Source organism: Scyliorhinus canicula, chromosome 2 (assembly GCF_902713615.1).
Source record: "Scyliorhinus canicula chromosome 2, sScyCan1.1, whole genome shotgun sequence".
Lineage (NCBI taxonomy): Eukaryota > Metazoa > Chordata > Chondrichthyes > Carcharhiniformes > Scyliorhinidae > Scyliorhinus > Scyliorhinus canicula.
Window position 1 is genome coordinate 183492109 of NC_052147.1, and position 25879 is coordinate 183517987.

The 25879-nt window shown below is 46.6% G+C and overlaps 1 protein-coding gene across 5 annotated transcripts in view; it reads right to left on the reverse strand.

Annotated features, from left to right (window-relative positions):
* The window catches only part of ankar (ankyrin and armadillo repeat containing), a 326309-nt gene that overhangs the window by 188352 nt on the left and 112078 nt on the right, over positions 1–25879 (reverse strand). For all 5 annotated transcript variants that reach the window (XM_038789171.1, XM_038789172.1, XM_038789170.1 and 2 more), the window contains 3 exons: positions 22760–22982; positions 20261–20462; positions 17629–17837 (listed from right to left, as the gene is read on the reverse strand). In XM_038789171.1, the coding sequence (XP_038645099.1) occupies positions 17629–17837; positions 20261–20462; positions 22760–22982 (634 nt within the window). The remainder of the gene's footprint in view (positions 1–17628; positions 17838–20260; positions 20463–22759; positions 22983–25879) is intronic.

Sequence of the window (25879 nt, forward strand, 5' to 3'; positions counted from 1 at the left end):
GCCACATTATAGGAAGGATGTGGAAGCATTGGAAAGGGTACAGAGGAGATGTTGCCTGATATGGAGGGAAGATCTTACGAGGAAAGGCTGAGGGACTTGAGGCTGTTTTCGTTCAAGAGAAGAAGGTTAAGAGGTGACTTAATTGAGTCATACAAGATGATCAGAGGATTAGATAGGGTGGACATTGAGAGCCTTTTTCCTCGGATGGTGATGTCTCGCACGAGGGGACATAGCTTTAAATTGAGAGGAGGTAGATATAGGACAGATGTCAGAGGTAGGTTCTTTACTCAGAGAGTAGTAAGGGCGTGGAATGCCCTGCCTGCAACAATAGTGGACTCGCCAACACTAAACGGATAGGCATATGGACGATAAGGGAATAGGGAATATTGGCTTTAGAGGGGTTTCACAGGTCGGCGCAACATCGAGCGCCGAAGGGCCTGTACTGCGCTGTAATGTTCTATGTTCTATCTTCTATCTTCTATGTTCTTGATCCCTGCTCTCTACCATCTTCGAAACCCTCCATCCAGCCTTCCCGGCATGAACCAATGCGAGGATAAAGCGGGGCCCCGACCGATGCTCCCTTCACTCTCCTATATTTCCTACACTGCTCCCAGACTCGCCACGACCACTGGGCTTGTGGAGTACCGGGTTGGCGGGAACGGCAGAGGTGCCGTTATCAGTGCCCCCAGACTTGTGTCCTTGCATGATGCCGCCTCTACACGCTCCCACTCCGACCCTCCCCCCACTACCCACTTCTTAATTATGGCTATATTTAACGCCCAGTTGTAGTTACAAAAGATTGGAAGTGCCAACCCCCCCCCCCCCCCCTCCCCCCCCCCGGCTACGCTCCAGCAACACTTTCTTCACTCGCGGGATTTTACCTGCCCACACAAAGCCTGAAATCACCCTATTTACCTGTTTAAAAAAGGCCCTCGGCAAAAATATGGGGAGGCACTGAAAAACGAACAGAAATCTGGGGAGGACCGCCATTTTCACAGTCTGTACCACCCCCACTAGCAACAGCGGGAACATGTCCCATCTCCTGAAGTCCTCCGTTATTTGCTCTACAAGCCAGGACGAGTTTAGCTTGTGCAATGTCTCCCATTCCCAGGCCACCTGGATTCCCAGATAGCGAAAGCTCCTTCCCACCACTCTAAACGGCAGCATTTGCAGTCTCCTTTCTTGCCCCCTCGATTGGATCGCGAACATCTCACTTTTCTCCATATTCAATTCATACCCTGAAAACCTACCGAATTCTCCTAGGATCCACATAATCTCCCCCATCTCCCCTAATAGGCCAGAAATATACAGGAGCAGGTCGTCCATGTAAAGTGAGACCTGGTGTTCCACCCCCCCCCCCCCCCCCCCCCCCCCCCCCAACCCCGGACCAGCCCGTTCCAGTTCCTAGAAGCTCTCAACGCCATCGCCAATAGCTCTATGGGCAAAGCAAACAACAGAGGGGAGAGGGGACACCCTTGCCTTGTCCCTCGGTGCAGCTGAAAATAGCCGACCTCAACCGATTCGTTCGCACGCTTGCTATTGGTGCCTGATATAGCAACCGTACCCAATCAATGAAGCCCTGTCCAAACCCGAACATTCCCAACACATCCCACAAATAATTCCACTCCACCTGGTCAAAGGCCTTCTCCGTGTCCATCGTAACCACCACCTCCATTTCCCGCCCTCCGAGGGCATCATGATCATGTTTAGGAGCCTTCTAACATTGGCTGTAAGTTGCCTGCCCTTCACAAATCCCATCTGGTCTTCCCCTATCACCTCCGGAACACAGTCCTCTATCCTTGTGGCCAAGGTTTTAGCCAGCAGTTTGGTGTCCACATTCAATAGGAAGGTTGGTCTGTATGACCCGCATAGCTCAGGGTCCTTTTCCCGCTTCAGAATCAATGAGATTGAGGCCTGCGACATGGTTGGGGGAAGGACAACCCGTTCCCTTGCCTCATTAAATGCCTTCACCAGCAGCGAGCCCAACATCTCCCAGAACCTCTTGTAAAATTCCACTGGGAAGCCTTACCCGACTGCATGGCCTCCAGCCCCTCCATTATTTTCCTAATTTGAATTGGGGCCCCCAACCCTTCCACCTGTCCTTCCTGCACCTTTGGGAACTTCAACTGACCCAGGTACTGCCTCATCCCCTTCAATCCATCTTGGGGTTCCGACTCATATAGCTTGCTATAAAACTCTTTAAACACCCCATTCACCCCTACTGGGTCCAAGACCGCGTTCCTATTTCTGCCCTTTTCTCTCCCTACCTCCCTGGCCACCTCCCTTTTCCTCAGCTGATGTGCTAGCATCTTACTGGCCTTCTCCCCATACTCATATACCACAACCCTCACCTTCCTTAATTGCTCCACCGCCTTCCCTGCAGATAACAGCCCAAACTCCATCTGTAGCCTCCTCTGCTCCTTCATTAACCCCAACCGGGGCCTCCGAATATCTCCTATCCACCTGGAGTATCTCCCCACCAGCCTATCCATCACTGCTTGTTCCATCTTTTCTCTATGGGCCCGTATTGAGATTAACTCCCCCCTAACCACTGCCTTCAGGGCTTCCCACACCGTTGCAGCTGATACTCCCCCCGTGTCATTTATTTCCAAATAGTTCTGGATGGACTTGCTCACCCGCCCTCATCCCTCATCTGCTAATAGTCCAACATCCAACCTCCAAAGAGGGTGCTGCTCTCTCTCCTTACTCACCCGTAAATCCATCCCGTGTGGGGCATTGTCCGACACAGCGATCGTCGAATACTCGGTATCAACCACCCCCGCCAGTAACGCCCTTCTGAGGATTAAAAAGTGGATCCGAGAATATATTTTGTGCACATGGGAGAAAAAGAAAACTCCTTCACTCTTGGCCGTCCGAACCTCCATGAGTCTACTACCCCCCCCCCCCCCCCCCCCCCCCCCCCAACCTGCTCCATGAACCTCTTTAGTTCCTTCGCTACGGCTGGGACCCCCCCCCCCCCCCGTCCTTGATTCTGACTGATCCAACCCTGGGTCAATGACCGTATTAAAATCTCGCCCCATGATCAGCTTATATGACTCTAGGTCTGGGATCTTACCTAACACATGCCTCATAAATGCCACATCGTCCCAATTTGGTGCATATATATTCACAAGTGCCACCCGTATCCCCTCAAGCTTCCCATTCACCATGATATACCTGCCCACTGCGTCTGACACAATTATCCCTGTCTCAAATGCCACCCGTTTGTTGATTAGGATCGCTGGCCATGATCTAATTAAGCACCAAACAGCCACCAGAACTGTCTGCAGCTTTAAACTTGATCCTACCCAGATCTCAGTCCGAATCCTCAATTGCTAACAAAGGCACGTCAATCGTTGCCTCTCCACCTCCGCTAATGGCAAATCCAACCCTTGCATTCACCTCAAAAAATAATTCCAGGAGATTCCTTTCTCGTGTTGAAGACGTCCATTTTGCGAGTTTCTGATTTCATGGTTGCAAACTGGTCTACGATGAAGGCCAGCCTCCTGGCTACAGGGATACGGGACAAGTCACGTATCGCTAAAAAGTTGCCAAGAACTGTCAACTTGAGAAAACTGTCATTATTTTGAATGTTGCTTTATTAATTTTAAGCAATTAACATATCTTGTTAGGACTTCCGGTTGCGGCTATGACCAGCTAAGTCGCACATTTGGCAGCTCCTGCGACAAAGGTGTTTAAGGGCCGATTGGAGGGCCCCGACGGTACTGTAAAGACGAATCCCGGTGGGGGAAGGCTCCCTGAGGAGAGTGAGACCAACTTTATGGTCGGTACTCGGAGTGGGGCGACAAAAAAAGCGGCAGCAGCTCCCCGAAAAAAGCGGGGGAAGAGGACCAAAATGGCGGCCGGGGGTGCACTAGAAGATTGGAGAAAATGGGCGGAGGAGCAGCAGGCCGCTCTCCTCCGGTGTTTTACGGAGCTGAAAGTGGAACTCTTAGAGTCTATGAACGCGACGACCACAAGGCTGATGGGGGCCCAGGCGACCCAAGAGGCGTCTATAAGAGAGCTGCAGCAGGAGATGACTGCAAGGGAGGAGGAGGCCACGGTCCTCGTGGGAAAGGTGGAGGTGCACGAGGCACTCCACCTGAAATGGCAGAGCCGCTTTGAGGAGCTGGACACTCGAATGAGGCAGAAGAACTTGAGGATCCTGGGCCTAGCAGAAGGCCTGGAGGGGCCTGATCTCCCGAAATATGTAGCGGAGATGCTGAGCTCCCTGATGGGAGAGGGGGCCGGTCCATCGCCCCTGGAGCTGGAAGAAGCATATCGGGTCATGGCTAGGCGGCCTAGGGCGAACGAGCCCCCGAGGGCGGTGCTGGTGCGATTCCAGCGTTTCTGTGATCGGGAGAAAGTGCTGAGGTGGGCCAAGAGGGAGAAAAGCAGCAAATGGGAGAATTCGACGGTGCGGATATATCAGGACTGGAGTGCGGAGGTGGCAAAGCGGCGGGCCCGGTTTAACCGGACGAAGGCAGTGCTGCACGCAAAGAGGATCAAGTTCGGAATGCTGCAGCCAGCGCGCTTGTGGGTCACCTACAAGGACCAGCACCATTACTTTGAGACCCCAGAGGAGGCATGGGCTTTTGTTCGGGAGGAAAAGCTGGACCTGAACTAGAACTTGGGAACGCCGGCGGTCGAGGCCGCCCGAGTACCCTTGACTGATCAAGTGGCCCATGTCTTTCTTAGGCCAGGTCGGAACTTGGTTAAAGTTGATGGATCGTTTGGTTTCTTTGAAACTTGTGTTATGGGGGGTTTCTTTGTTCCTTTTTGTGTGTCTCTTCCCGTTGCCAACTTCCCTTAATTATTGTTGTTGTAGGGGGGGCTTTTTTTACTGTTTTTTGATCTGTTTTTTAAGGGTTGTGGTTACTGTTCTGTTCGATGGAGGGTGATGGTTAAATACGTTATTATTGGGTAGTTATTTAGTTATGCAGGCATAGTTATGTATTTATGTATTTATTTGAGATTTGTTATTTATATTGTTATATTGTTAAGTTGGGGAGGCGGGACGGGGGGGGTGCAAGTTGGTTATGCGTGTTTTCTTTTTCTCTTTTTTCTTCCTCTCGTTTTAAGGGGGCTTTTTTATGGGCTTGGATGGGGACGGGGGTGGAATTGAAGATGGCGGGGTAGGGTGTGGCCGGGCGAAAGCGCGGGCTTTCCCCTGTTTCCCGCGCGCGGGTCGGAGGAAGGGGGAGGAGAGAAGAGTGGGGTGTGGCCAGCAATGGCGGCTTTTCCCGCGCTGAAGCGGGGTCAGAGAGGGATGGCAAGGGGGGGGGAGGCCCCTCCCCCCCCACATCGGGAGGAGTCGGAGTGTGGCAGGGGCAGCCGGGTCAGCGAAAACCAGCTGACTCTCGGGAGTACGATGGTGGATACACCGCGGCTAGGAGGGGTCCTAGCCAGGGGGGTGGGGGGGGGGGGGGGGGAGGGGGGTTAGGGGGGGATACCGGGTTGCTGCTGGAAAGGCCGAGGACGGGAAGGGAAGAACGGGAGGAGAGGGGGGGGGGGGCCATCGCCATGGGGAACGGGTCAGAAGGGGAGGGTCGACCCGGGGCGAACAGGGGACAGGACATGGCTAATAGACAGGGGAAAGGGACGGGTCGCTCTGCGACCCGGTTGATTACTTGGAACGTGAGGGGGCTGAATGGGCCGGTCAAGAGATCAAGGGTTTTTTCACACCTAAAGGGACTGCAGGCGGATGTGGCAATGTTGCAGGAGACTCACTTGAGAGTAGTAGACCAGGTGCGCCTGAGAAGGGGGTGGGTGGGACAGGTGTTCCACTCAGGCTTGGACGCAAAGAACCGGGGGGTGGCGATTTTGGTGGGAAAGAGGGTGTCGTTCGTGGCGGCGCAGGTGGTAGCAGATAAGGAGGGTAGGTACGTGATGGTGAAGGGTAGGCTGCAGGGAGAGAATGTGGTGCTGGTAAATGTATATGCCCCGAATTGGGATGACGCGGGTTTTATGAGGCGCCTGTTGGGCCTCGTTCCGGGTCTGGAGGCAGGAGGCCTGATCATGGGGGGGGACTTCAACACAGTGCTCGACCCTGGGCTGGACAGATCGAGCTCCAGGACGAATAGGAGGCCGGCAGCGGCAGAGGTGCTAAGGGGGTTCATGGAGCAGATGGGGGGGGTAGACCCTTGGAGATTTGGCAGGCCAAGGGCGAGGGAGTATTCTTTTTTCTCCCACGTCCACAGGGTGTACTCCAGAATAGACTTTTTTGTTCTGAGCAGGGGGCTGATTTCGAGAGTGCAGGACACGGAGTACTCGGCCATTGCGATTTCGGACCATGCACCACACTGGGTAGAGGTAGAACTGGGGGAAGCACGGGACCAGCGCCCGTTGTGGCGCCTGGATGTGGGGCTGCTGGCGGACGATGAGGTGTGCGGAAGGGTCCGGAAGGGCATTGAGAGATATCTGGGCACGAACGACACGGGCGAGGTGAAGGTGGGGGTAGTCTGGGAGGCCCTGAAAGCAGTGATCAGAGGAGAGCTGATCTCCATAAGGGCACACAGAGAAAGGAAGGAGAGGCAGGAGAGGGAGAGACTGGTGGGGGAACTTATAGAAGTGGACAGGAGATATGCGGAGACACCAGAGGAGGGGCTGTTGAGGGAGCGGCGCAGTTTACAGGCCCAGTTTGACCTACTGACCACTAGGAAGGCGGAGACGCAATGGAGAAGGGCACAGGGCGCGGTCTATGAGTACGGGGAAAAGGCGAGCAGGATGCTAGCACACCAGCTGCGCAAGCAAGATGCAGCCAGAGAGATTGGGGGAGTGAGAGAGAAGGGAGGGAACGTAGTGCAGAAAGGGCAAGAGGTGAACGGGGTCTTCAGGGATTTCTACAGGGAATTGTACCGGTCTGAGCCGCCCAGGAGGAGGGGGGGAATGGAGAACTTCCTCGATAGATTGAGGTTCCCAAAGGTCCAGGAGGAACGGGTGGAGGGGCTGGGGGCGCCGATAGAGCTGCAGGAGCTAGTTAAAGGGATAGGCCAGATGCAGGCGGGGAAGGCGCCGGGGCCGGATGGGTTCCCGGTGGAATTTTACAAGAAGTATGTGGACTTGGTGGGTCCAGTGCTGGTGCGAGCCTTCAATGAGGCGCGAGAGGGGGGGGTTCTGCCCCCGACAATGTCACAGGCCCTGATCTCCTTGATCCTGAAGCGGGACAAAGACCCTGTACAGTGCGGGTCCTACAGGCCTATCTCCCTCTTGAATGTAGATGCCAAACTGTTGGCAAAGGTCCTGGCAACCAGAATAGAGGATTGTGTGCCAGGGGTAATCCATGAGGACCAGACGGGGTTCGTAAAGGGACGACAACTTAACACAAATGTCCGGAGACTGTTGAATGTGATTATGATGCCAGCAGTGGAGGGGGAGGCTGAGATAGTGGTAGCACTGGATGCGGAGAAGGCATTCGATAGGGTGGAGTGGGAATACCTGTGGGAGACGCTGGAACGGTTTGGGTTTGGGGAGGGATTTATCAAGTGGGTGAAGCTGCTGTATTCGGCCCCGATGGCGAGTGTGGTTACAAACGGGAGGAGGTCAGAGTATTTTGGGCTCCATCGAGGTACCAGGCAGGGATGCCCCCTATCCCCCTTACTATTTGCATTAGCGATCGAACCGTTGGCGATGGCACTGAGGGGTTCAGGGGGGTGGAGAGGACTGACAAGGGGAGGGGAGGAACATCGGGTATCACTCTATGCGGATGATTTGTTGTTATATGTGGCGGACCCGGAAGGGGGAATGCCGGAGGTAATGGAAATACTAGCGGAGTTTGGGGACTTTTCGGGATATAAATTAAATGTGGGTAAAAGTGAGGTCTTTGTGATACACCCGGGAGATCAGGGGGAGGGAATAGGGCGGCTCCCCTTTAAGAGAGCAGTAAAGAGCTTCAGGTACTTGGGGGTGCAGGTGGCAAGGAACTGGGGGACCCTCCACAAGCTGAACTTTTCAAGGCTGGTGGAGCAGATGGAGGAGGAGTTCAAGAGGTGGGACATGGTACCGCTGTCGCTAGCAGGGAGGGTGCAGTCAGTCAAAATGACGGTCCTCCCGAGGTTCTTGTTTCTGTTCCAGTGCTTGCCCATCTTTCTCCCCAGGGCCTTCTTCAAGAAGGTAACTAGCAGCATTATGGGCTATGTGTGGGCACATGGCACCCCTAGAGTGAGAAGGATTTTCTTGGAACGGAGTAGGGACAGTGGAGGATTAGCGCTACCCAATCTTTCCGGATACTACTGGGCGGCGAACGCATCGATGGTGCGCAAGTGGGTGATGGAGGGGGAGGGGGCAGCTTGGAAACGTATGGAGAGGGCGTCCTGCGGCAATACAAGCCTGGGGGCGCTAGTAACGGCACCATGGCCGCTCCCCCCCACAAGGTATACCACGAGTCCGGTAGTGGCGGCCACCCTTAAAATCTGGGGGCAGTGGAGGCGACACAGGGGGGAAGTGGGGGGTCTGATGGCGGCGCCACTGAGAGGGAACCACAGATTTGTCCCGGGGAACACTGGCGGGGGATTCCAGAGCTGGCACAGGGCGGGCATCAGGCAACTGAGGGACATGTTCATAGAGGGGAGGTTTGCGAGCCTGGGAGAGCTGGAGGAGAAATTTGAGCTCCCCCCGGGGAACACGTTTAGATACCTGCAGGTGAAGGCATTTGCCAGACGACAGGTGGAAGGATTTCCCTTGCTTCCCGATAGAGGGGTGAGTGATAGGGTGCTGTCAGGGGTCTGGGTCGGAGAAGGGAAGGTCTCGGACATCTACAAAATAATGCAGGAGGTGGAGGAGGTATCGATAGAGGAGCTGAAAGACAAGTGGGAAGCGGAGCTGGGAGAGCAGATAGAAGATGGGACATGGGCGGATGCCTTAGAGAGGGTCAATTCGTCGTCGTCGTGCGCAAGGTTGGGCCTCATCCAATTTAAGGTGCTGCACAGAGCCCATATGACGGGGACTAGGATGAGTCGGTTCTTCGGGGGTGAGGACAGGTGTGTTAGGTGTTCGGGAGGCCCTGCGAACCATGTACATATGTTCTGGATGTGCCCGGCACTGGAAGAGTTCTGGGAGGGGGTGGCGGGGACGGTATCGAGAGTGGTGGGAACCAGGGTCAAACCAGGGTGGGGGCTGGCGATTTTTGGGGTTGGGGTGGAGCCAGGAGTACAGGAGGCAAGGGAGGCCGGAATATTGGCCTTTGCGTCCTTGGTAGCTCGGAGAAGGATCTTGATTCAGTGGAGGGACACAAGGCCACCAAGTGTTAACACCTGGTTAAACGACATGGCAAGCTTCATCCAATTGGAAAGAATCAAATTCGCCCTGAGGGGGTCGGTACAGGGGTTCTTCCGGCGGTGGCAGCCCTTCCTTGACTTTCTGGATCAGAGATAGGAACTGGAGGCCGAAACAGCAGCAACCCGGGGAGAAAGGGGGGGGGGGGGAGGGAGGGGGGGGGATAGCAACGAAGGGAGCACGTCAGCGGGGGGTCGCGGGCAATGACTGCCCGAGGCCATCGGCAGAAAGGGAAAAACGGTTTGGTTGCTAGACTGGTAGCGCGGGGGGGGGGGAGGGTGGGGGGGTGCGCGCGGGGGAGGGCGTGGGGAGGATTTTCCAGGGGGGATTTGTTGTGTTATAATTTAAAATGTAGTAGGGGTAAATGTTTGTATCGAAAAATTTCAATAAAAATTATTTAAAAAAAAAAAATAAACAGTTTTTTTAAACGGCCAAAAAAAAAACATATCTTGTTAGCTGTGCTTCCTTTAACAGAATCAACGAATTCATCTACAGAAAACCAAGATACAGCGCAAGAGTGGTTCAGTTATATATTTAATAAGTTATTGTGTTTGCTATTTTTAAATAAATGTTTAAAATTAGCCTGAAAATTAAAACTTCAAACAATGTGGAAGCTGGTTTAAAAAAAACAACAACTCTGATTAAAAGCAAATCTATATTCCAAAAGAACACATCGTTCAACGACATTTGATAACGGGAATTTGGCACCAATCCAACTTTTACTCCCAGTCCATTTGAGTGACATATATGAAAAACATTTAGAGATGCAAATGGCATCATTCCAATTTATCCACCCACTATATGCCCTTTTTGTCTCTGAAGGAAAATTAACCCTTTCAACAAGCTTTTGTGTATAATCCAGAAGATGTCAAAGACTTAGCAATTCACATCCAATACAAAGTTAAAAAAAACTTGACCAACCCTTTGATATCATTAAGGGACTTTTCCTATTTTGCATATTCGGACTTATCATTTACGTACCAATGCTGCTGATCAGATATTTTGGCAAATGCATGCCTATCCATAGTGCCCCACCAATCCACATGGTTCATATTTATTCATATGCACCACTAGCCAATAACATCAACATGGAAGGTTTTGTTGAACTATTATTTACTGCATTATTATTAATTTATTAGTGAATTATTATTAATAATTTATTACTAAATCACATAATCAACTTTGACAATAATTTTACAATTTATTACAAAATCATATACTCAATTTTTTACTGTATAATAATTTTAGTTGTATACATGAAATTATTACATGTAACAGCAAAAGGGATTACTATTTAAATGGCAAAATATTAAAACATGCTGCTGTGAAGAGACCTGGGTGTGCTAGTGCATGAGTCGCAAAAAGTTGGTATACAGGTGCAACAGGTGATTAAGAAGACAAATGGAATTTTGGCCTTCATTGCTAGAGGGATGGAGTTTAAGACTAGGGAGGTTATGCTGCAATTGTATAAGGTGTTAGTGAGGCCACACCTGGAGTATTGTGTTCAGTTTTGGTCTCCTTACTTGAGAAAGGACGTACTGCCGCTGGAGGGTGTGCAGAGGAGATTCACGAGGTTACTCCCAGAGCTGAAGGGGTTGGATCACGAGGAGAGGTTGAGTCGACTGGGACTGTACTCGTTCAAATTTAGAAGGATGGGGGGGATCTTATAGAAACATATAAAATTATGAAGGGAATAGATAGGATAGATACGGGCAGGTTGTTTCCACTGGTGGATGAAAGCAGAACTAGGGGGCATAGCCTCAAAATAAGGGGAAGTAGATTTAGGACTGAGTTTCGAAGGAACTTCTTCACTCAAAGGGTTGTGAATCTATGGAATTCCTTGCCCAGTGAAACAGTTGAGGCTCCTTCATTAAATGTTTTTAAGGTAAAGGTAGATAGTTTTTTGAAGAATAAAGGGATTAAGGGTTATGATGTTTGGGCTGGAAAGTGGAGCTGAGTCCACAAAAGATCAGCCATGATCTCACTGAATGGCAGAGCAGGCTCGAGGGGCCAGATGGCCTACTCCTGCTCCTAATTCTTATGTTCTTATGTTCTTAGATTATTTGACTGTATTATTAACATATTGTATAATTTATTAATACTGAATCAGTAGTATCAAATTTGATTAATTTATTAATTGTTATTCTTTAAGAATTATAATAATTATTGCTGAAATGCTTGTTGCAATGCTTATCCACTCTATTGTTTAAAACTGCAATGACAATATGAATGAGTTACTCTTTGCGCTTTTACCTATCCTATCGCATTAATGATGTCTTTTGTCTTATTCTGATATATCTTACTTAATCTTTCGATTTATCAAAAGCAGGGACTGTAGAAGTCAACTATTTCCTAATACACCTAATAGGTAAAAGATAGCTATTTAGGATAAATATTAAGCCCCAGTTTTACCCATTTTAAATTAAGGATTTCAACACTCTCATAACCTCAGGTCATCTCAAAGTATACAGCTTACAAAACAGCATAACGCAGCATAATTCCATTTACTGCACAAAAAAAGCTGATACATGCAAAAGCAGTAGAGATTAAAACAAACACTTTAACTGAACTAATGAATACATTTTTCAAGACAGTGTCCAAGGACAGGGCAGGCTCTGTAGCAACAGCATGGCAACGACACAATAACATGAAGGCTCTATTGTTATAACAGCTAAGTCAGCAAAAGACCAGCTGAACTGGTCTTGATAACAGCACAATATTACATTCCCTGACATACACCCAAGTATGCAGACATGAAACAATTAGAACTAATGTTGCATATTAAAGATGGACAGCTTGCCGTCAAATAAGATGTGTTTGAGTCTCACCCAAACCAATTAGGATTATATTAGAGTGTGATTAGATGGCTAAAGACAGATATGAAACAGTATAGCTGTAAAGTTTCTTTCGGCCATTTTTAGCTGGAGCTGGAGCTGGATCATTAGCTGGATTTATTTCTCTCTCACTCTTTCCGGAATCAATCTATACTTTGACTGAACAATTTGCTGTCTTCATATTTCATTTTCACACTTTGACTTCTAAAGTTACTGCGAGCTGTTTGCCGAAGCAAGAAGATCATTTCTGTGATTCTTTGAAAGCTTCAAATTGTCTACAAATTGCCTTTTAAATGACTTTCAATTGTAATCAATAGAAGAAAAATAAAACAATTCCTATTTGCATCTGAGAAGTTTTAACTTAAATTTCGACTGAGTTCCAGGAATCGCAAAGTGCTGCTGAAACCGCATGGTAGATCTATCACCCTGCCAGCGTTTTGTCCTTGATAAAGTTCATCGCTTCTCCGGCGATTCAAAGTAAAGTTCCTGGCCCTCAAAAGTGGCCCACAGACGCGCTGGATGTAACATCCCGAACTTCATTCCCTTCTTGAAGAGGGCCGATTTTGCCCTATTAAATCCGGCTCGCCTTTTGGCCAGTTCCGCGCCCAGGTCCTGGTAGATGCGCAACTCAGAGTTCTCCCACTTGCAGCTCTGTATCTGCTTGGCTCACGGCAAAATCTGTTCCTTGTCCAGGAACAAGTGCATCTGCACCACCATCGCCCTCGTTGGTACGTTCGCTCCCAGCTTCCTCGCAAAGCTCTATGTGCTCTATCCTCCTCCAAGGGTGGAGTAAACGTTCCCTCTCCCATCAACTTTTCCAGCACACCTTCCACATGGGGCAGCACGGTAGCATGGTGGTTAGCATAAATGCTTCACAGCTCCAGGGTCCCAGGTTTGATTCCCGGCTGGGTCACTGTCTGTGCGGAGTCTGCACGTCCTCCCCGTGTGTGCGTGGGTTTCCTCCGGGTGCTCCGGTTTCCTCCCACAGTCCAAAGATGTGCGGGTTAGGTGGATTGGCCATGCTAAATTGCCCGTAGTGTCCTTAAAAGTAAGGTTAAGGGGGGGGTTGTTGTGTTACGGGTATAGGGTGGATACGTGGGTGTGAGTAGGGTGATCATTGCTCGGCACAACATTGAGGGCCGAAGGGCCTGTTCTGTGCTGTACTGTTCTATGTCTATGTCTATATGCCCTCACGTCCGATCCCTCACTGCCCTCCGGGAGGCCTGCAATCCTCAGGTTCTGTCTCCTGGACCTGTTCTCCGAATCCTCCACCTTCTCCTGCAGTCTTTTCTGGTGGTCCTTCATCAGCCCCATCTAAGCCTCCAATGCTGTTAGATAGTTCTACCCGATCAATCCATGCCTTAATTGGGTCTAGCGTATCCTTCTTTAGCTTGGCGAAGCTCTCCTTGAAGAACTTCACTAGCTGTACCGTCGACCACTGTGCCACCGCACTAAGATCCTGCAGCCCTGCCGTGCTTTCCTGTGCTGCCAGTTCTGCGCACGCCTTCTTCAGACCATAAGACATGGGAGCAGAATTAGGCCACTCGGCCCATCGAGTATGCTCCGCCATTCAATCATAGCTGACATTTTCTCATCTCCATTCTCCTGCCTTCTCCCCATAACCCCTGATCCTCTTATTAATCATGGACCTATCTATCTCTGTCTTAAAGACACTCAGTGATTTGACCTCCACAGCCTTCTGCGGCAAAGAGTTCCACAGATTCACCTCTCTCTGGCTGAAGAAATTCCTCCTCATCTCTGTTTTAAAGGATTGTCCCTTTAGTCTGAGATGGTGTCCTCTAGTTCTAGTTTCTCCTACAAGTGGAAACATCCACATCCACATCCACTCTATCCAGGCCTCTCAGCATCTTGTAAGTTTCAATAATATCCCCCCTCATCCTTCTAAACTCCAACGAGTACAGACCCAGAGTCCTCAAGCGTTCCTCATACGACAAGTTCTTCATTCCAGGGATCATCTTTGTGAATCTCCTCTGGACCCTTTCCAAGGCCAGCACATCCTTCCTTAGATATGGGGCCCAAAACTGCTCACAATACTCCAAATGGGGTCTGACCGGAGCCTTATACAGCCTCAGAAGTACATCCCTGGTCTTGTATTCTAGCCCTCTTGACATAAATGCTAGCATTGCATTTGGCTTCTTAACTGCTGACCGAACCTGCACATTAACCTTAAGAGAATTGTGAACAAGGAGTCCCAAGTCCCTTTGTGCTTCAGCTTGTAGAAGCATTTCCCCATTTAGAAAATAGTCTACGTCTAAATTCCTCCTTCCAAAGTGCATAACATCACACTTTTCCACATTATATTTCATTTGCCACTTCATTGCCCACTCTCCTAGCTTGTCCAAGTCCTTCTGTAGCCCCCTTGCTTCCTCAATACTACTTGTCCCTCTACAGATCTTTGTATCATCTGCAAACTTAGCAACAGTGCCTTCAGTACCTTCTTCCAGATCATTAATGTATATTGTAAAATGTTGTGGAACCAGCACAGACCCCTGAGGCACACCACTAGTCACCGCCTGCCATCCTGAAAAAGACCCTTTTATCCTCACTCTCTGCGTAATGCCAGTCAGCCAATCCTCTATCCATGCCAGGATCTTACCCTGAACACTATGAGCTCTTAACTTATTTAACAGTCTCCTATGCGGCACCTTGTCAAAGACCTTCTGGAAATCTAAATAAATAACGCCCACTGGTTCTCCTCTGTCTAACTTCCTTGTTACCACCTCAAAGAACTCTAACAGATTTGCCAGACATGACCTCCCTTTGACAAAGCTGTGCTGACTCAGTCCTATTTTATCATGCACTTCCAAGTACTTCGCGATCTCATCTTTAATAACAGACTCTAAAATCTTACCAATGACCGAAGTCAGTCTAACCGGCCTATAATTTCCCGTCTTCTGCCTCCCTCCCTTCTTAAAAAGCGGTGTTACATTAGTCACCTTCCAGTCCTTCCTGCCTCCAGTGATTCCTGAAAGAACATCACTAATGCCTCCACAATTTCCTCAGGTATCTCTTTTCGGACCCTGGGGTGTAGTCCATCCAGTCCAAGTGACTTATCCAGCTTCAGACCTTTCAGTTTCCACAGAAACTTCTCCTTCGTAATGGTCACTGCACTCACCTCTGCCCCTTGGTTCTCCTAGATCTCTGGCATCCCACTGGTGTCTTCCACTGTGAAGACTGATGCAAAGTAACTATTCAGTTCATCTGCCATTTCTTTGTTTCCTATTATTACTTCTCCAGCCATTTTCTAGTGGTCCAATGTCTATTTTTGCCTCTCTTACCTTTTATATATTGAAAAAAAATCTCTTCCTATCTTCCTTTATATTACTAGCTAGCTTGCACTCATACTTCATCATCTCCCCACTTACTACTTTTTTGGTTGTCCTCTGCTCGCTTTTAAAGGCTTCCCAATCCTCTGGTTTCCCACTAATCCTCGGCACTTTGTATGCTTTTTCTTTAGCCTTTGCTCGACTATGTCTCCTTGTCTAGTCCACTGTTCCATATACTGGTGGTGAATTTCTCCCCACTGTCTCACTCTCCACCAATTATTCCAATTAAATTCTGACAAAATCAGGAGATAAGGTCCAGAAGCTCCGTCACAAGCGGGAGCTACCAAATGTCCAAACCTCCTACTCCATGGCCGCTACCGGAAGTCGATTTCTGAGCTTCTGCTGGCAGGCTTCTGGCACTATTCATAAGCACTTTATATGGCTTTCTGCACCAAGTCATAATCCCCAGATACCTCTTCTGATAATGAGGCAAACACATCAGGAGCTGTACCTACTGACTTTGTTTGAACCAACACCACTCACTTGGTCTTTGGCCAATTCAATTGTTCAGCTACTTTCTCAAAGGATATAAAGTACTTTTCAACATAATTTTCATCAAATCTTGGCAAGGCTTGCATATATTTAAACATGTCCCGATTGAACCTTTGACTAGGGGGTATTTCTTCTTCCCCTAAAACTTCCTCAGCTCCTGCCTTTGCCGCCAACACTTTATATTGTTGCTCTCCTTGCAGTGCCCGTTTCCGAAGTTCAAATTCTGTTTTTTTCCCTTTGCTTCATTTGCCTTCTCCATTTCTCTCAGTTTATGCTGCATTTCCAATTCTTTCATTTTTAATTGGATTCAAGCTAATTCTAATGGATTAGACCGTGTTACTGGTAAGTTTAAATACTGAGCTACGGTTTGTATTATCTCTGCCTTCTTTACCCCTTTTGGAAGGATTAACTGCAGTTTCTCTGCCAAATTCAACAGCTTTGCTTTTGATTCCTGCTACATCTTGGACACCATTTCTGGACCCAAGTTCCTAATATCTCGCTGTCATGACACATTGAAGAAGTATTTTGTGTCTGTTTTCACAGTAGAAACTACATACCAGAAATGGAGTTTAATCAAGGGACTTAAGGAACTATATGAGCAGAGAAAAAATATTAGAAAGCTTGAAGGATTAAAAGTGACAAATCTCTAGAATCTGATGACGTATATCTTAGGTGTCTGAAAAGGAAGCTGTGGAGATAGCCTCCCCGGACAGACGCCGGAATGTGGCGACTAGGGGCTTTTCACAGTAACTTCATTGAAGCCTACTCGTGACAATAAGCGATTTTCATTTCATTTCATTTCAGAAGGGTTAATAAACAAAGGACGTGGATTTAAGCCATTGCTAAAATAGCCAGAAACAACCTGAGGAAATTATCATTTGCACAGTAGTTGTTGTGATCTAGAATGCACTACTAAAGGAATGCGGAAGCAATTTTAATAACTTTCAAAAGTGAATTCAATAAATTTTTAAAGAGAAAACTTTTTCAGAGAAAGCAAGGAAGTGAGACTAATTGGTGGCTCCATCAAAGAGCTGGGACTGGTATGGTGGGGTGGGTGGAGGGTGAAAGGTCTCCTTTTGTGCAGCATGATTCAATGATTGATTGCACCCATGTATATGGTCAGTACCAGTATGTGGGGCCCATGTTAACTAAAGTGGGATTGGAGACTTACTGGTAGGCTGGAATGGGATAAACCGGAGTCTTCAAGATTTAAAACAAGCTTTAATTTCAATTTTAATTGCTGCCTTTGACTTAGGATATATGAGAGTTTACCTCAATGTGTAATAACAGGATCATTGGTTCATAGATTTTCAGAGCTACATCAGACAGGTTCATGTGTGAAGAATGGCTATTTAGACAAAGTACTGGAGGATGCCTGGCAAATGTGGAAGTGTATACTTGCAGGCCATAATGCTTTGAGAAGTGGGCCAGGAGGTGAAAATGTAGGTTAAAAAGTCATGAGATAACAACCACATTTACAAGATAAATGCACTATGGAAAGCACTAAGTTCTGTGATTCTATGATACCTTCACAGTAAAGTCAAAACAACGGAACTTTCCCAATACGTATGAAAAAAAATCCAACACTTTCTCAAAAATCCTCCTTTTAAGTTCATGAAAATCAATTGCATCTTTAGGAAATATAAACCTTATGAATTCTGGTCAGAGAAGCAGATACATGCCTTTAAGGAGTTTCCAGACGTGTAGCTCTGGGATATTCTGCTCAATTAAGTACTTGAGGATTTCTGTGTGGGAGTAGAGCGCTGATAAATGAACAATATTGTTCCTTTCACTGTCAATCTTTGTTAAGTTGGCTCCAAGTGATAGTAAGTATTGAAGTGCATCAAATGCACCTGCCATCGCAGCAAGTAAGAGTGGAGTTGAGTGATATCTAAACCAAAAGGAAAATCGGAATGCTTTCACAAAGTGCCAGCAAAAACGTTATGGAACCAATTTGGGGTAAAGTCATTATCTAGGCTAATTTTTTACATAACTTTGTGAACACTACAAATAATATTCTGGGCAAAGGTTGGTGGTGAGGGCTAAGGTGGGAAGAGAGCTTACAATCCAATATTTATTTTGAACATTGTTAAGAAGTTTCTTTAAATTTCACAACTGCCGTCCATTGTACTATCCCGAAACATGTAACTAATGCTACACATCCTTGATATCATACCTGAACCATAGATAAACTTGCAAACACAAACTTACGCCAGTCCATCATAGAGATACCTCCTTTCAACTCTATAATATAGCTCAACTACTCATTGCCTCAAATCATCTGCTGCTGAAACCTAATCCATGCCGTTGATAATTCAAGGCTTGACTATTCTGACGCACTGCTGGCCAATCGTCAATCTTCCAGTTGCCAGAATCTGGGCTCTACAAAACTCTGCAGCCTGTATCCTAACTTGCATTAGTCCCTTAGATCCATCACTCTGAGTTCACTAACTTACATTGGCTCCCTGTCTGGTCACAGAATCACAGAATAATACATAATCAGATACTCTTCAGCCCATCGAGTCTGCACCAATGCATGAAAAACACCTGACCTGTCTACCTAAACCCATTTACCAAACTTGGCCCATAGCCTTGAATGTTATGTCATGTCAAGTGCTTATCCAGGTACTTTTTAAAGCATGTGAGGTGACCTGCCTCTACTACACCCCCCAGGCATGCATTCCAGATGATCATCACCCTCTGGGTCAAAAAGGGTTTCCTCAAATCTCCCTTAAACCTCCTGCCCCTTACCTTGAACTTGATTCCCCTCATAACTGACCCCACCCATCCCCTGCCTCACCCTGGGCTGGATTCTCCGTTTTTGGGAGTACGTCCCCACACCGGGGTGAAAACTATGGTCTTTTACACTAGGAAAACCGGCATCAAAAGGCCACAGATTCACCATCTTGCAGGGGGCTAGCAGGCAGTTTTCGTAGAGCTTGAAGCTCTAGCTGCCGATACGGCTCCCCGCACTTCTGGGTCCGAGGCCGCGCATGCGCACTGCAACGGCCTCCAGCGGCCGCGCCGTGCATCATGGCGGACTCCGCCCGCAGACCTTGACCGTTGAAATAGTGCCCCGCATCGGCTGCTCGCCAACCCGGACGGCCTGCACATGTAGCTCCCAGTCCCGAATGAGGCGCTCCCTGCCCTACGATCTGTCCTTCCCCGACTGTGGCGTGCCTGGACTGAGTCCGCACCCGCCAAGTGAGCATGATGGATGGTGTGACCATGTTAGAACCACGGCATCGGGAATTCGACTGATCGGGGACAGAGAATCACGGGGCGGGCTCAAGCAATAGTCTGAGGCGGTGGATCCTCAGTGGTGCATACTCGACGAGTACGCCGATTTTTGGGGGGGGTGGAGAATTTGCAAAACTGACGGTGGTCCCGATTTTGTGCAAGAAAATGGATTCTCCGCCCCATCGCCAAACGCTATTTTGGCGTCGGGGTGCGGAGAATCCAGCCCTTTATCGCTATAGTATTCTATAATATCCTCCAGCCTTTCAATCCTCTAATATCTCTGCACTCCTCCAATTCTGGCCTGTTGCACTTCCCAATTTTAATCATGTCAAATTTGGTGCTGTAACTTCAGCTGCCTAGACTCTAAACTCTGGAATTTCTTCTGGAAACCTCTCTTTTTAACTCTCCGATAAGAAGTAAAACTTAGCTCATCTGCATTTTCTGATGTGGCTAGATATCAAATTTCCTTTGAAGGACTAAAGTTATGGGAGGCAAGCTTGAAAGTGGAGTTAAGGGCATGAACAGATCATCCATGATCTTACTGAATGATAGAGCAGGCTCAAAGGACTCCTATTTCTAATGTTCTTTGATAACTCTTCTATGAAGAGCAAGACCATTTTACAATGTTAAATGTGTCATCTAAATGCAAGATGTTGTTTTGCAACTATAACTCATTAGAGACATTTGTCTGTTTATTCTCTTCCCTGATAGAAAGTTGACTAGTGGTCTTTGTAATCCAATGTTTTATAAGCAAGACTCTGGGTAAAAGGGAATGTTGAGACCCTTTCACATAAAGACATACTTCCTCCAACAATACTTGCTTTTTTGTTGCTTTCACATTAGTTCAAAAGCATAAATGACAGAATCAGCTTGCAGTAAAAATTCTGAACTACTTCTAAAATAAAAATATCAAATATTTTAAATTTATGCCATGAAACACAGTGTTAGAATTTTATGTATTTCTCACTATTGATGTAACTACTTAAAAGCACATGCAGTACAATACAGACTATAGATAAACTATAGACTGTAGTTTGTTATTTGACACTGATAGGTAGATTATTGAACACTTACTCAGCTGAAGTCTCCAACTCTAAAAATTTGGGGTCCTTTCTATACAGAGCCCTAATGCAGGAAACATTGTCATAAAATGCAGCAAAATGCATAGCTGTCCAGCCTCGTTCATCAACCCTTGTGTGATCTGCCCGCAGGGCCAGTAGACAGGTCAGTACACCAAGTGACCCGCATTTGGCTGCCATATGCAAACTATTTGGGCCTACAAGAAAAGCAATTACAAGCTAAAGTTAAAAAGAAGCTCTGGTATTGTACTTATTTGAACAATAAATGTGTAGATTTTCAAAAGGTGTTTGATAAGATGCCACAAATGTAGTTGTTACACAAGATTAGAGCGCATAGGATGTGAGTGAAATAATGATTTGGATTGAGAATGAGTTAAAAACAGAAAAAAAAGAGTAGGAATAAACAGGTAGTTTTCGAGTAGGCAGACTGTAACTGGTGGAGTGCTGCAGGGTTGGTGCTTGGGCCTCAACTTTTTACAATCTATATCAAAGACTTAGATGAGGGGACCGATTTTAATGTGCCCAAATTTACTGATGATACAAAGCTAGTAGGGAAAGTAGGAAGTGAGGAAGATGCAAGAAAGCTGCAAATGGATATACCAGATTAAGAGGGTGGGCAAGAAGGTGAGATTGTGATGTAAACATGGGGTTTCCTCCCCTGGACCTTGCAGGACCACAACTGGCTGCCTCTTCCACTGCATGCAAATGCCCATAGGAACATAGAAGCAGGAGTAGGCTACTTGGGCCTTGGAGACTGCTCCACCGTTCAATAAGATCATGACTGATCTAGTTGTGGCCTCAGCTCTCATTTCCTTGACTCGGGGTGCACGGTGGCACAGTGGTCAGCACTGCTGCCTCACAGTTCCAGAGACCCGGGTTCAATTCCGGCCTTGGGTGACTGTCTGTGTGAAGTTTGCATGTTCGCCCCGTCAGTGGCGGACTGGGTCTAAAAATATTGGTTGCCAGGAGACAAAGGGGGCCCACCCACAACCACAATGCTATCATTTAATTTTAATAACGAATAAATAAAATTTTCAAAAAATACATATGGAAAAAAGGGTACAATTAAAATTTCTGTGGAAAAAATGTGTATTTCTTAGTAATTACAGTGTACATGTACTGTACATATTACTGGCAGTAGATACCAAATGTAAATACAGAATGTTATAATTGAATTTTTTATTTATTTTTTTAAATTTTAAGTAATTGGTTGATATTTTAAATAGTTTACTGCACAATTTACACATTAACAGATAGTTCAAAAGCACAATACAGAAGCACAACGCTGTAGAGCGTTGCATGCAGTCCTCTATATTAAGAGCAATCGTTTGTGTTCGGTAGATGATTGTGCGAATCTGCCAATAATTGCTTCTGCATCCAATTCATCTAACTATTCCTTTTTAATGGATAGCAACATGTATGATTCCAAATTCTCCTCAGACAGCGAATTTCTTAACCTTGTCTTTATGATCTTTAGCTTTGAAAAGGTTCTCTCACATTGGACTTGAGTAACTGATAGTGTGCAGATGACTTTATAAAGTTCATAAAGGTTATCATTATATTAAGGGCAGCACAGTAGCATAACGGTTAGCACAATTGCTTCGCAGCTCCAGGGTCCCAGTTTCGATTCCTGGCTGGGTCACTGTCTGTGCGGAGGTTGAACGTTCTCCCTGTGTCTGCGTGGGTTTTCTCCGGGTGCTCCGGTTTCCTCCCACAGTCCAAAGATGTGCAGGTTAGGTGGATTGGTCATGATAAATTGCCCTTAGTGTCTAAAATTTCCCTTAGTGTTGGTTGAGTGGGGTTACTGGGTTATGGGTATAGGGTGGTGTGAGCTTGGGTAGGGTGCTCTTTCCAAGGGCCAGTGCAGACTCGATGGGCCGAATGGCCTCCTTCTGCACTGTAAATTCTATGAAATTTCTATGAAATCATATCCTGGCAAAATATACTCTGCGCAAAAATCCAATAAAAAACATTTATTTAAAAAAATGTAGCGTGGCCAGTCCACCCAACCTGCACATCTTTGTCATACAATTTTAACCTCTTAATTAGGACTCTATTTGCTTGGAGTAGATGCCTGCCACACAACCAGAAACTATTCGGAATTTTTCATCTTCCCACTATTTGCTCCCTTGGAGAATGTGTGGAGTGTGTTGAAATGATTCATAGGATAACAAACCTGCTTTGAGCCTGGACTGGGACTTGAAGGCAGGAGTGCTACCGTCTGAGCCACTTACACTCCACAGATTACGAACAATGTGTGGATGGAAATTGGCAGGGTCAATTATGTCCCCTTATTCTATATGAACATTATTTCATTTTTTTTAACTAAGTAACACCATTGTTTGAAAAACATGTCTCAGGTAAGCTTTGCAGTGTACTGGTATTCATCTTGTTTCTTAGAATCCAACATTTTGAAAATTAAAGTTGGTTTTGAAAGTATTAATTTACGAAAAGATGCTAATTACAAAGACATTTTCTGGCTTTTGGATCTTACCCAGATTTTGAAAATTGTCACTGCGATGCTTGTTGATCTTTAGGTGTACTGTAGTCAGCTGACAAACAATTGACACATGGTTATGTATAGCAGCATGATGAACAAGTGAATAACCAGCTTCATCGACAACTCCAAGTTGGGATATTGGATTTTGTTGACAGAATGTGTAAAAGACAGCAGCAAGTCCACTTTTGGTAGCAGATATTAGACCAGTGGATACATCCTGGGTGAAAAAAAATTCAGCAACTAGTACATTTACATCACAAGAGGAAAACTTCCTGAAGAATTCCGTTTCAGAATTTCTGTGAAATGTTCTACTTGAATGTCTAAAGTTTTACTTACAACAGATGGACACTGGCCTCTGTTTTGTCAAGGACAACATTTTTAGGATAAAATGTATTATTTACAAGAACACGAGTAATACAGATTTAGTATTTTTGATGCACAGATAATGTATGGCTTGTTTCTGTGCAGCACATTCTATATAATTCTATGAAAGCAACTACAGAACCTTAATAGCTAATAGATGAGTTGAATCGATCTTAGAGGTTTCTCATTATAAATTTCTAAACACAATTTTTTTCAAAGTTGGAGGAGCACAAATATCAAAACAGACTGGGGTGTTCAGGACTGTAAGGGTTAATGTGGGACTGAGGAAGCACTTTGATGTAGAGAGTCACATGGTAGTAGTTGCGTGTAATAGCGAGTCAGGGAGAAGATCACACTTCTGTATCCTGTATATATGTATATAGAACATAGAACATAGAACAGTACAGCACAGAACAGGCCCTTCGGCCCTCAATGTTGTGCCGAGCCATGATCACCCTACTCAAACCCACGTATCCACCCTATACCCGTAACCCAACAACCCCCCCCCTTAACCTTACTTTTATTAGGACACTACGGGCAATTTAGCATGGCCAATCCACCTAACCCGCACATCTTTGGACTGTGGGAGGAAACCGGAGCACCCGGAGGAAACCCACGCACACAGGGGGAGGACGTGCAGACTCCGCACAGACAGTGACCCAGCCGGGAATCGAACCTGGGACCCTGGAGCTGTGAAGCATTTATGCTAACCACCATGCTACCCTGCTGCCCCCATGCTACCCTGCTGCCCTATATAGTTATGTGTTATTAATAAACAGTTAATGTTCAAGCAGACAAGCCTCTAGAACTCTGCATGCGATAATATATAACCTTACAAGACATACCACCAGAGGTAGGTACAAAGGTTCAAAGATGTTTCAGGCCATAATTTCACAACAGCGTGAGATTGCCAATCCATGCCTAATTACTTACATGTTTTGTGCCTGTCTTGCTCAACCTTCTGACTCAAGCCGGAGATCCAGGCAGCGCAACAGTCCTCGAAGCCCAGAGCGGCAGCCCAGCAGAGTCAAATTGAAGGAGGACACATCTTCGTATTGGGTGCGGTACGTTTCAGCGCCGCCGTTTCAGCGCAGCTGTTTCAGCGCTGCCGTTTCAGCGCCAGGACTTTTCAGCGCCAGGACATTTCAGCGCCAGAAAAAAAAATTCTCCAATGTTGTCATATAGTTATGACAGAATTTATTTTGGCACTAAGCAATTTACAAATCTGTAAGTTCATAAAATGAAATAAAACTCAAGTGTTAACAAAATGTTTTTATTGTAAAAGATCCACTTATAAAGATCCAAAAACAGTACATTAAAACAATTTACAAATCTGTAAGTTCATAAAATCAATCATTAAAAAGAAAGTTCATTGGACATTCATTGGATATTCATTGGAGAAAACGCATTTAGTTTGTTAAATTGTGCCCTATTGAACGAAGGTAGTCAATTTCATTCCTGCTGCCATATTCGGAAACAATTTTCAATATCCTCTCATCAGCTTTTCTATATTTAAGTAATTTTAATTGAGGTTCATTGTCAGCTAAAAGTTTCTCGAAGTGCTCGTCTCTTCCCTTTTGAACATGCTTAAGGACATCAATGAACTTCCAGATAGTTGGGTGTGACATTAACAGTTCACTTTTCAATCTCCTGTTGGCCGCCTCAGCATAGTTATTTCTTCTGTCATCCCCATCTAATGTTCTTTGATGCATATTCCACATCTCGGTAGGAAATAAAGGACTTCGTCTGCCTGCTCCTCGGCGATTAGGACGGCCGATATAATTGTCTTTGAAATAGTTTAAAACCGGAATTAACTCCTCCGGTAAATTACCTGCTAAAGAATCCACGTGACTGTCAAGGTCGTCAACTGGCACAAAACATAGGGCAGTTATCATTTTCGAATGTAATGCAAAATCGGGATTGCTCTTATATAAACGCATGAGACCAAAACCACTTATCTGCCTAAGTATATTTTGAGACAGATGAAAAAGGCAGCCTCTTACTTCTATATTGGGGAAGGAGTCTTTCATGGCAGTAAAAGCAGCGCGTTCAAAATCACAATTGATAATGGCAGGTCCTGCGTTTGTAATCATCTCTTTTACCGTCGCAAACAACATCATATAGGTCGCATACTGTTTGTTTTGTAAAAGCGCGTACAATACAGGGTGAACCAAATAACTAAGTGTAAAAGCTGGTATACCTGTGTCATACCTGTGACCATACTCAAGAATTATTTCTGAATGAATGAGTGCTGAAACGTCCTGGCGCTGAAATATTTGGCGCTGAAATATTTGGCGCTGAAACGTCCTGGCGCTGAAACGGCGGCGCTGAAACGTCGGCGCTGAACTGTCCCATTCCCCTTCGTATTTATGGCATCAGCTGTCGTAAACCAGGTAAGTTTAAATGTCCATTAAAATTGACAAGCCAGGGTAGGACTGGGGGGGAAGTTGGTGGAAGAAATCAGATATCGTAGTGGGTGTCGGGCATTGTGAGGAGGGGTGGCTGGATATCATGGGGGGGGGGGGGGCAGACATTGGGTTGGAATGGGTCGTCGGTATGGGAGGGGAGGGGGAATCCTATGAATCGGTGGGTATGAGGAAGCCGTTGGGGGGTGGGGGGGGTTAGTTGGAGGATCAGTGGAGTTCCCAGAGTGGGGGTTGGTCAGGAGTGGAATGTGGAATTCTGTGAGGAATGGGAGGGAAGGGGATAGCAGAGGGTGGGAACGTCCTTTGGGGATTCAGGGATGTGGAA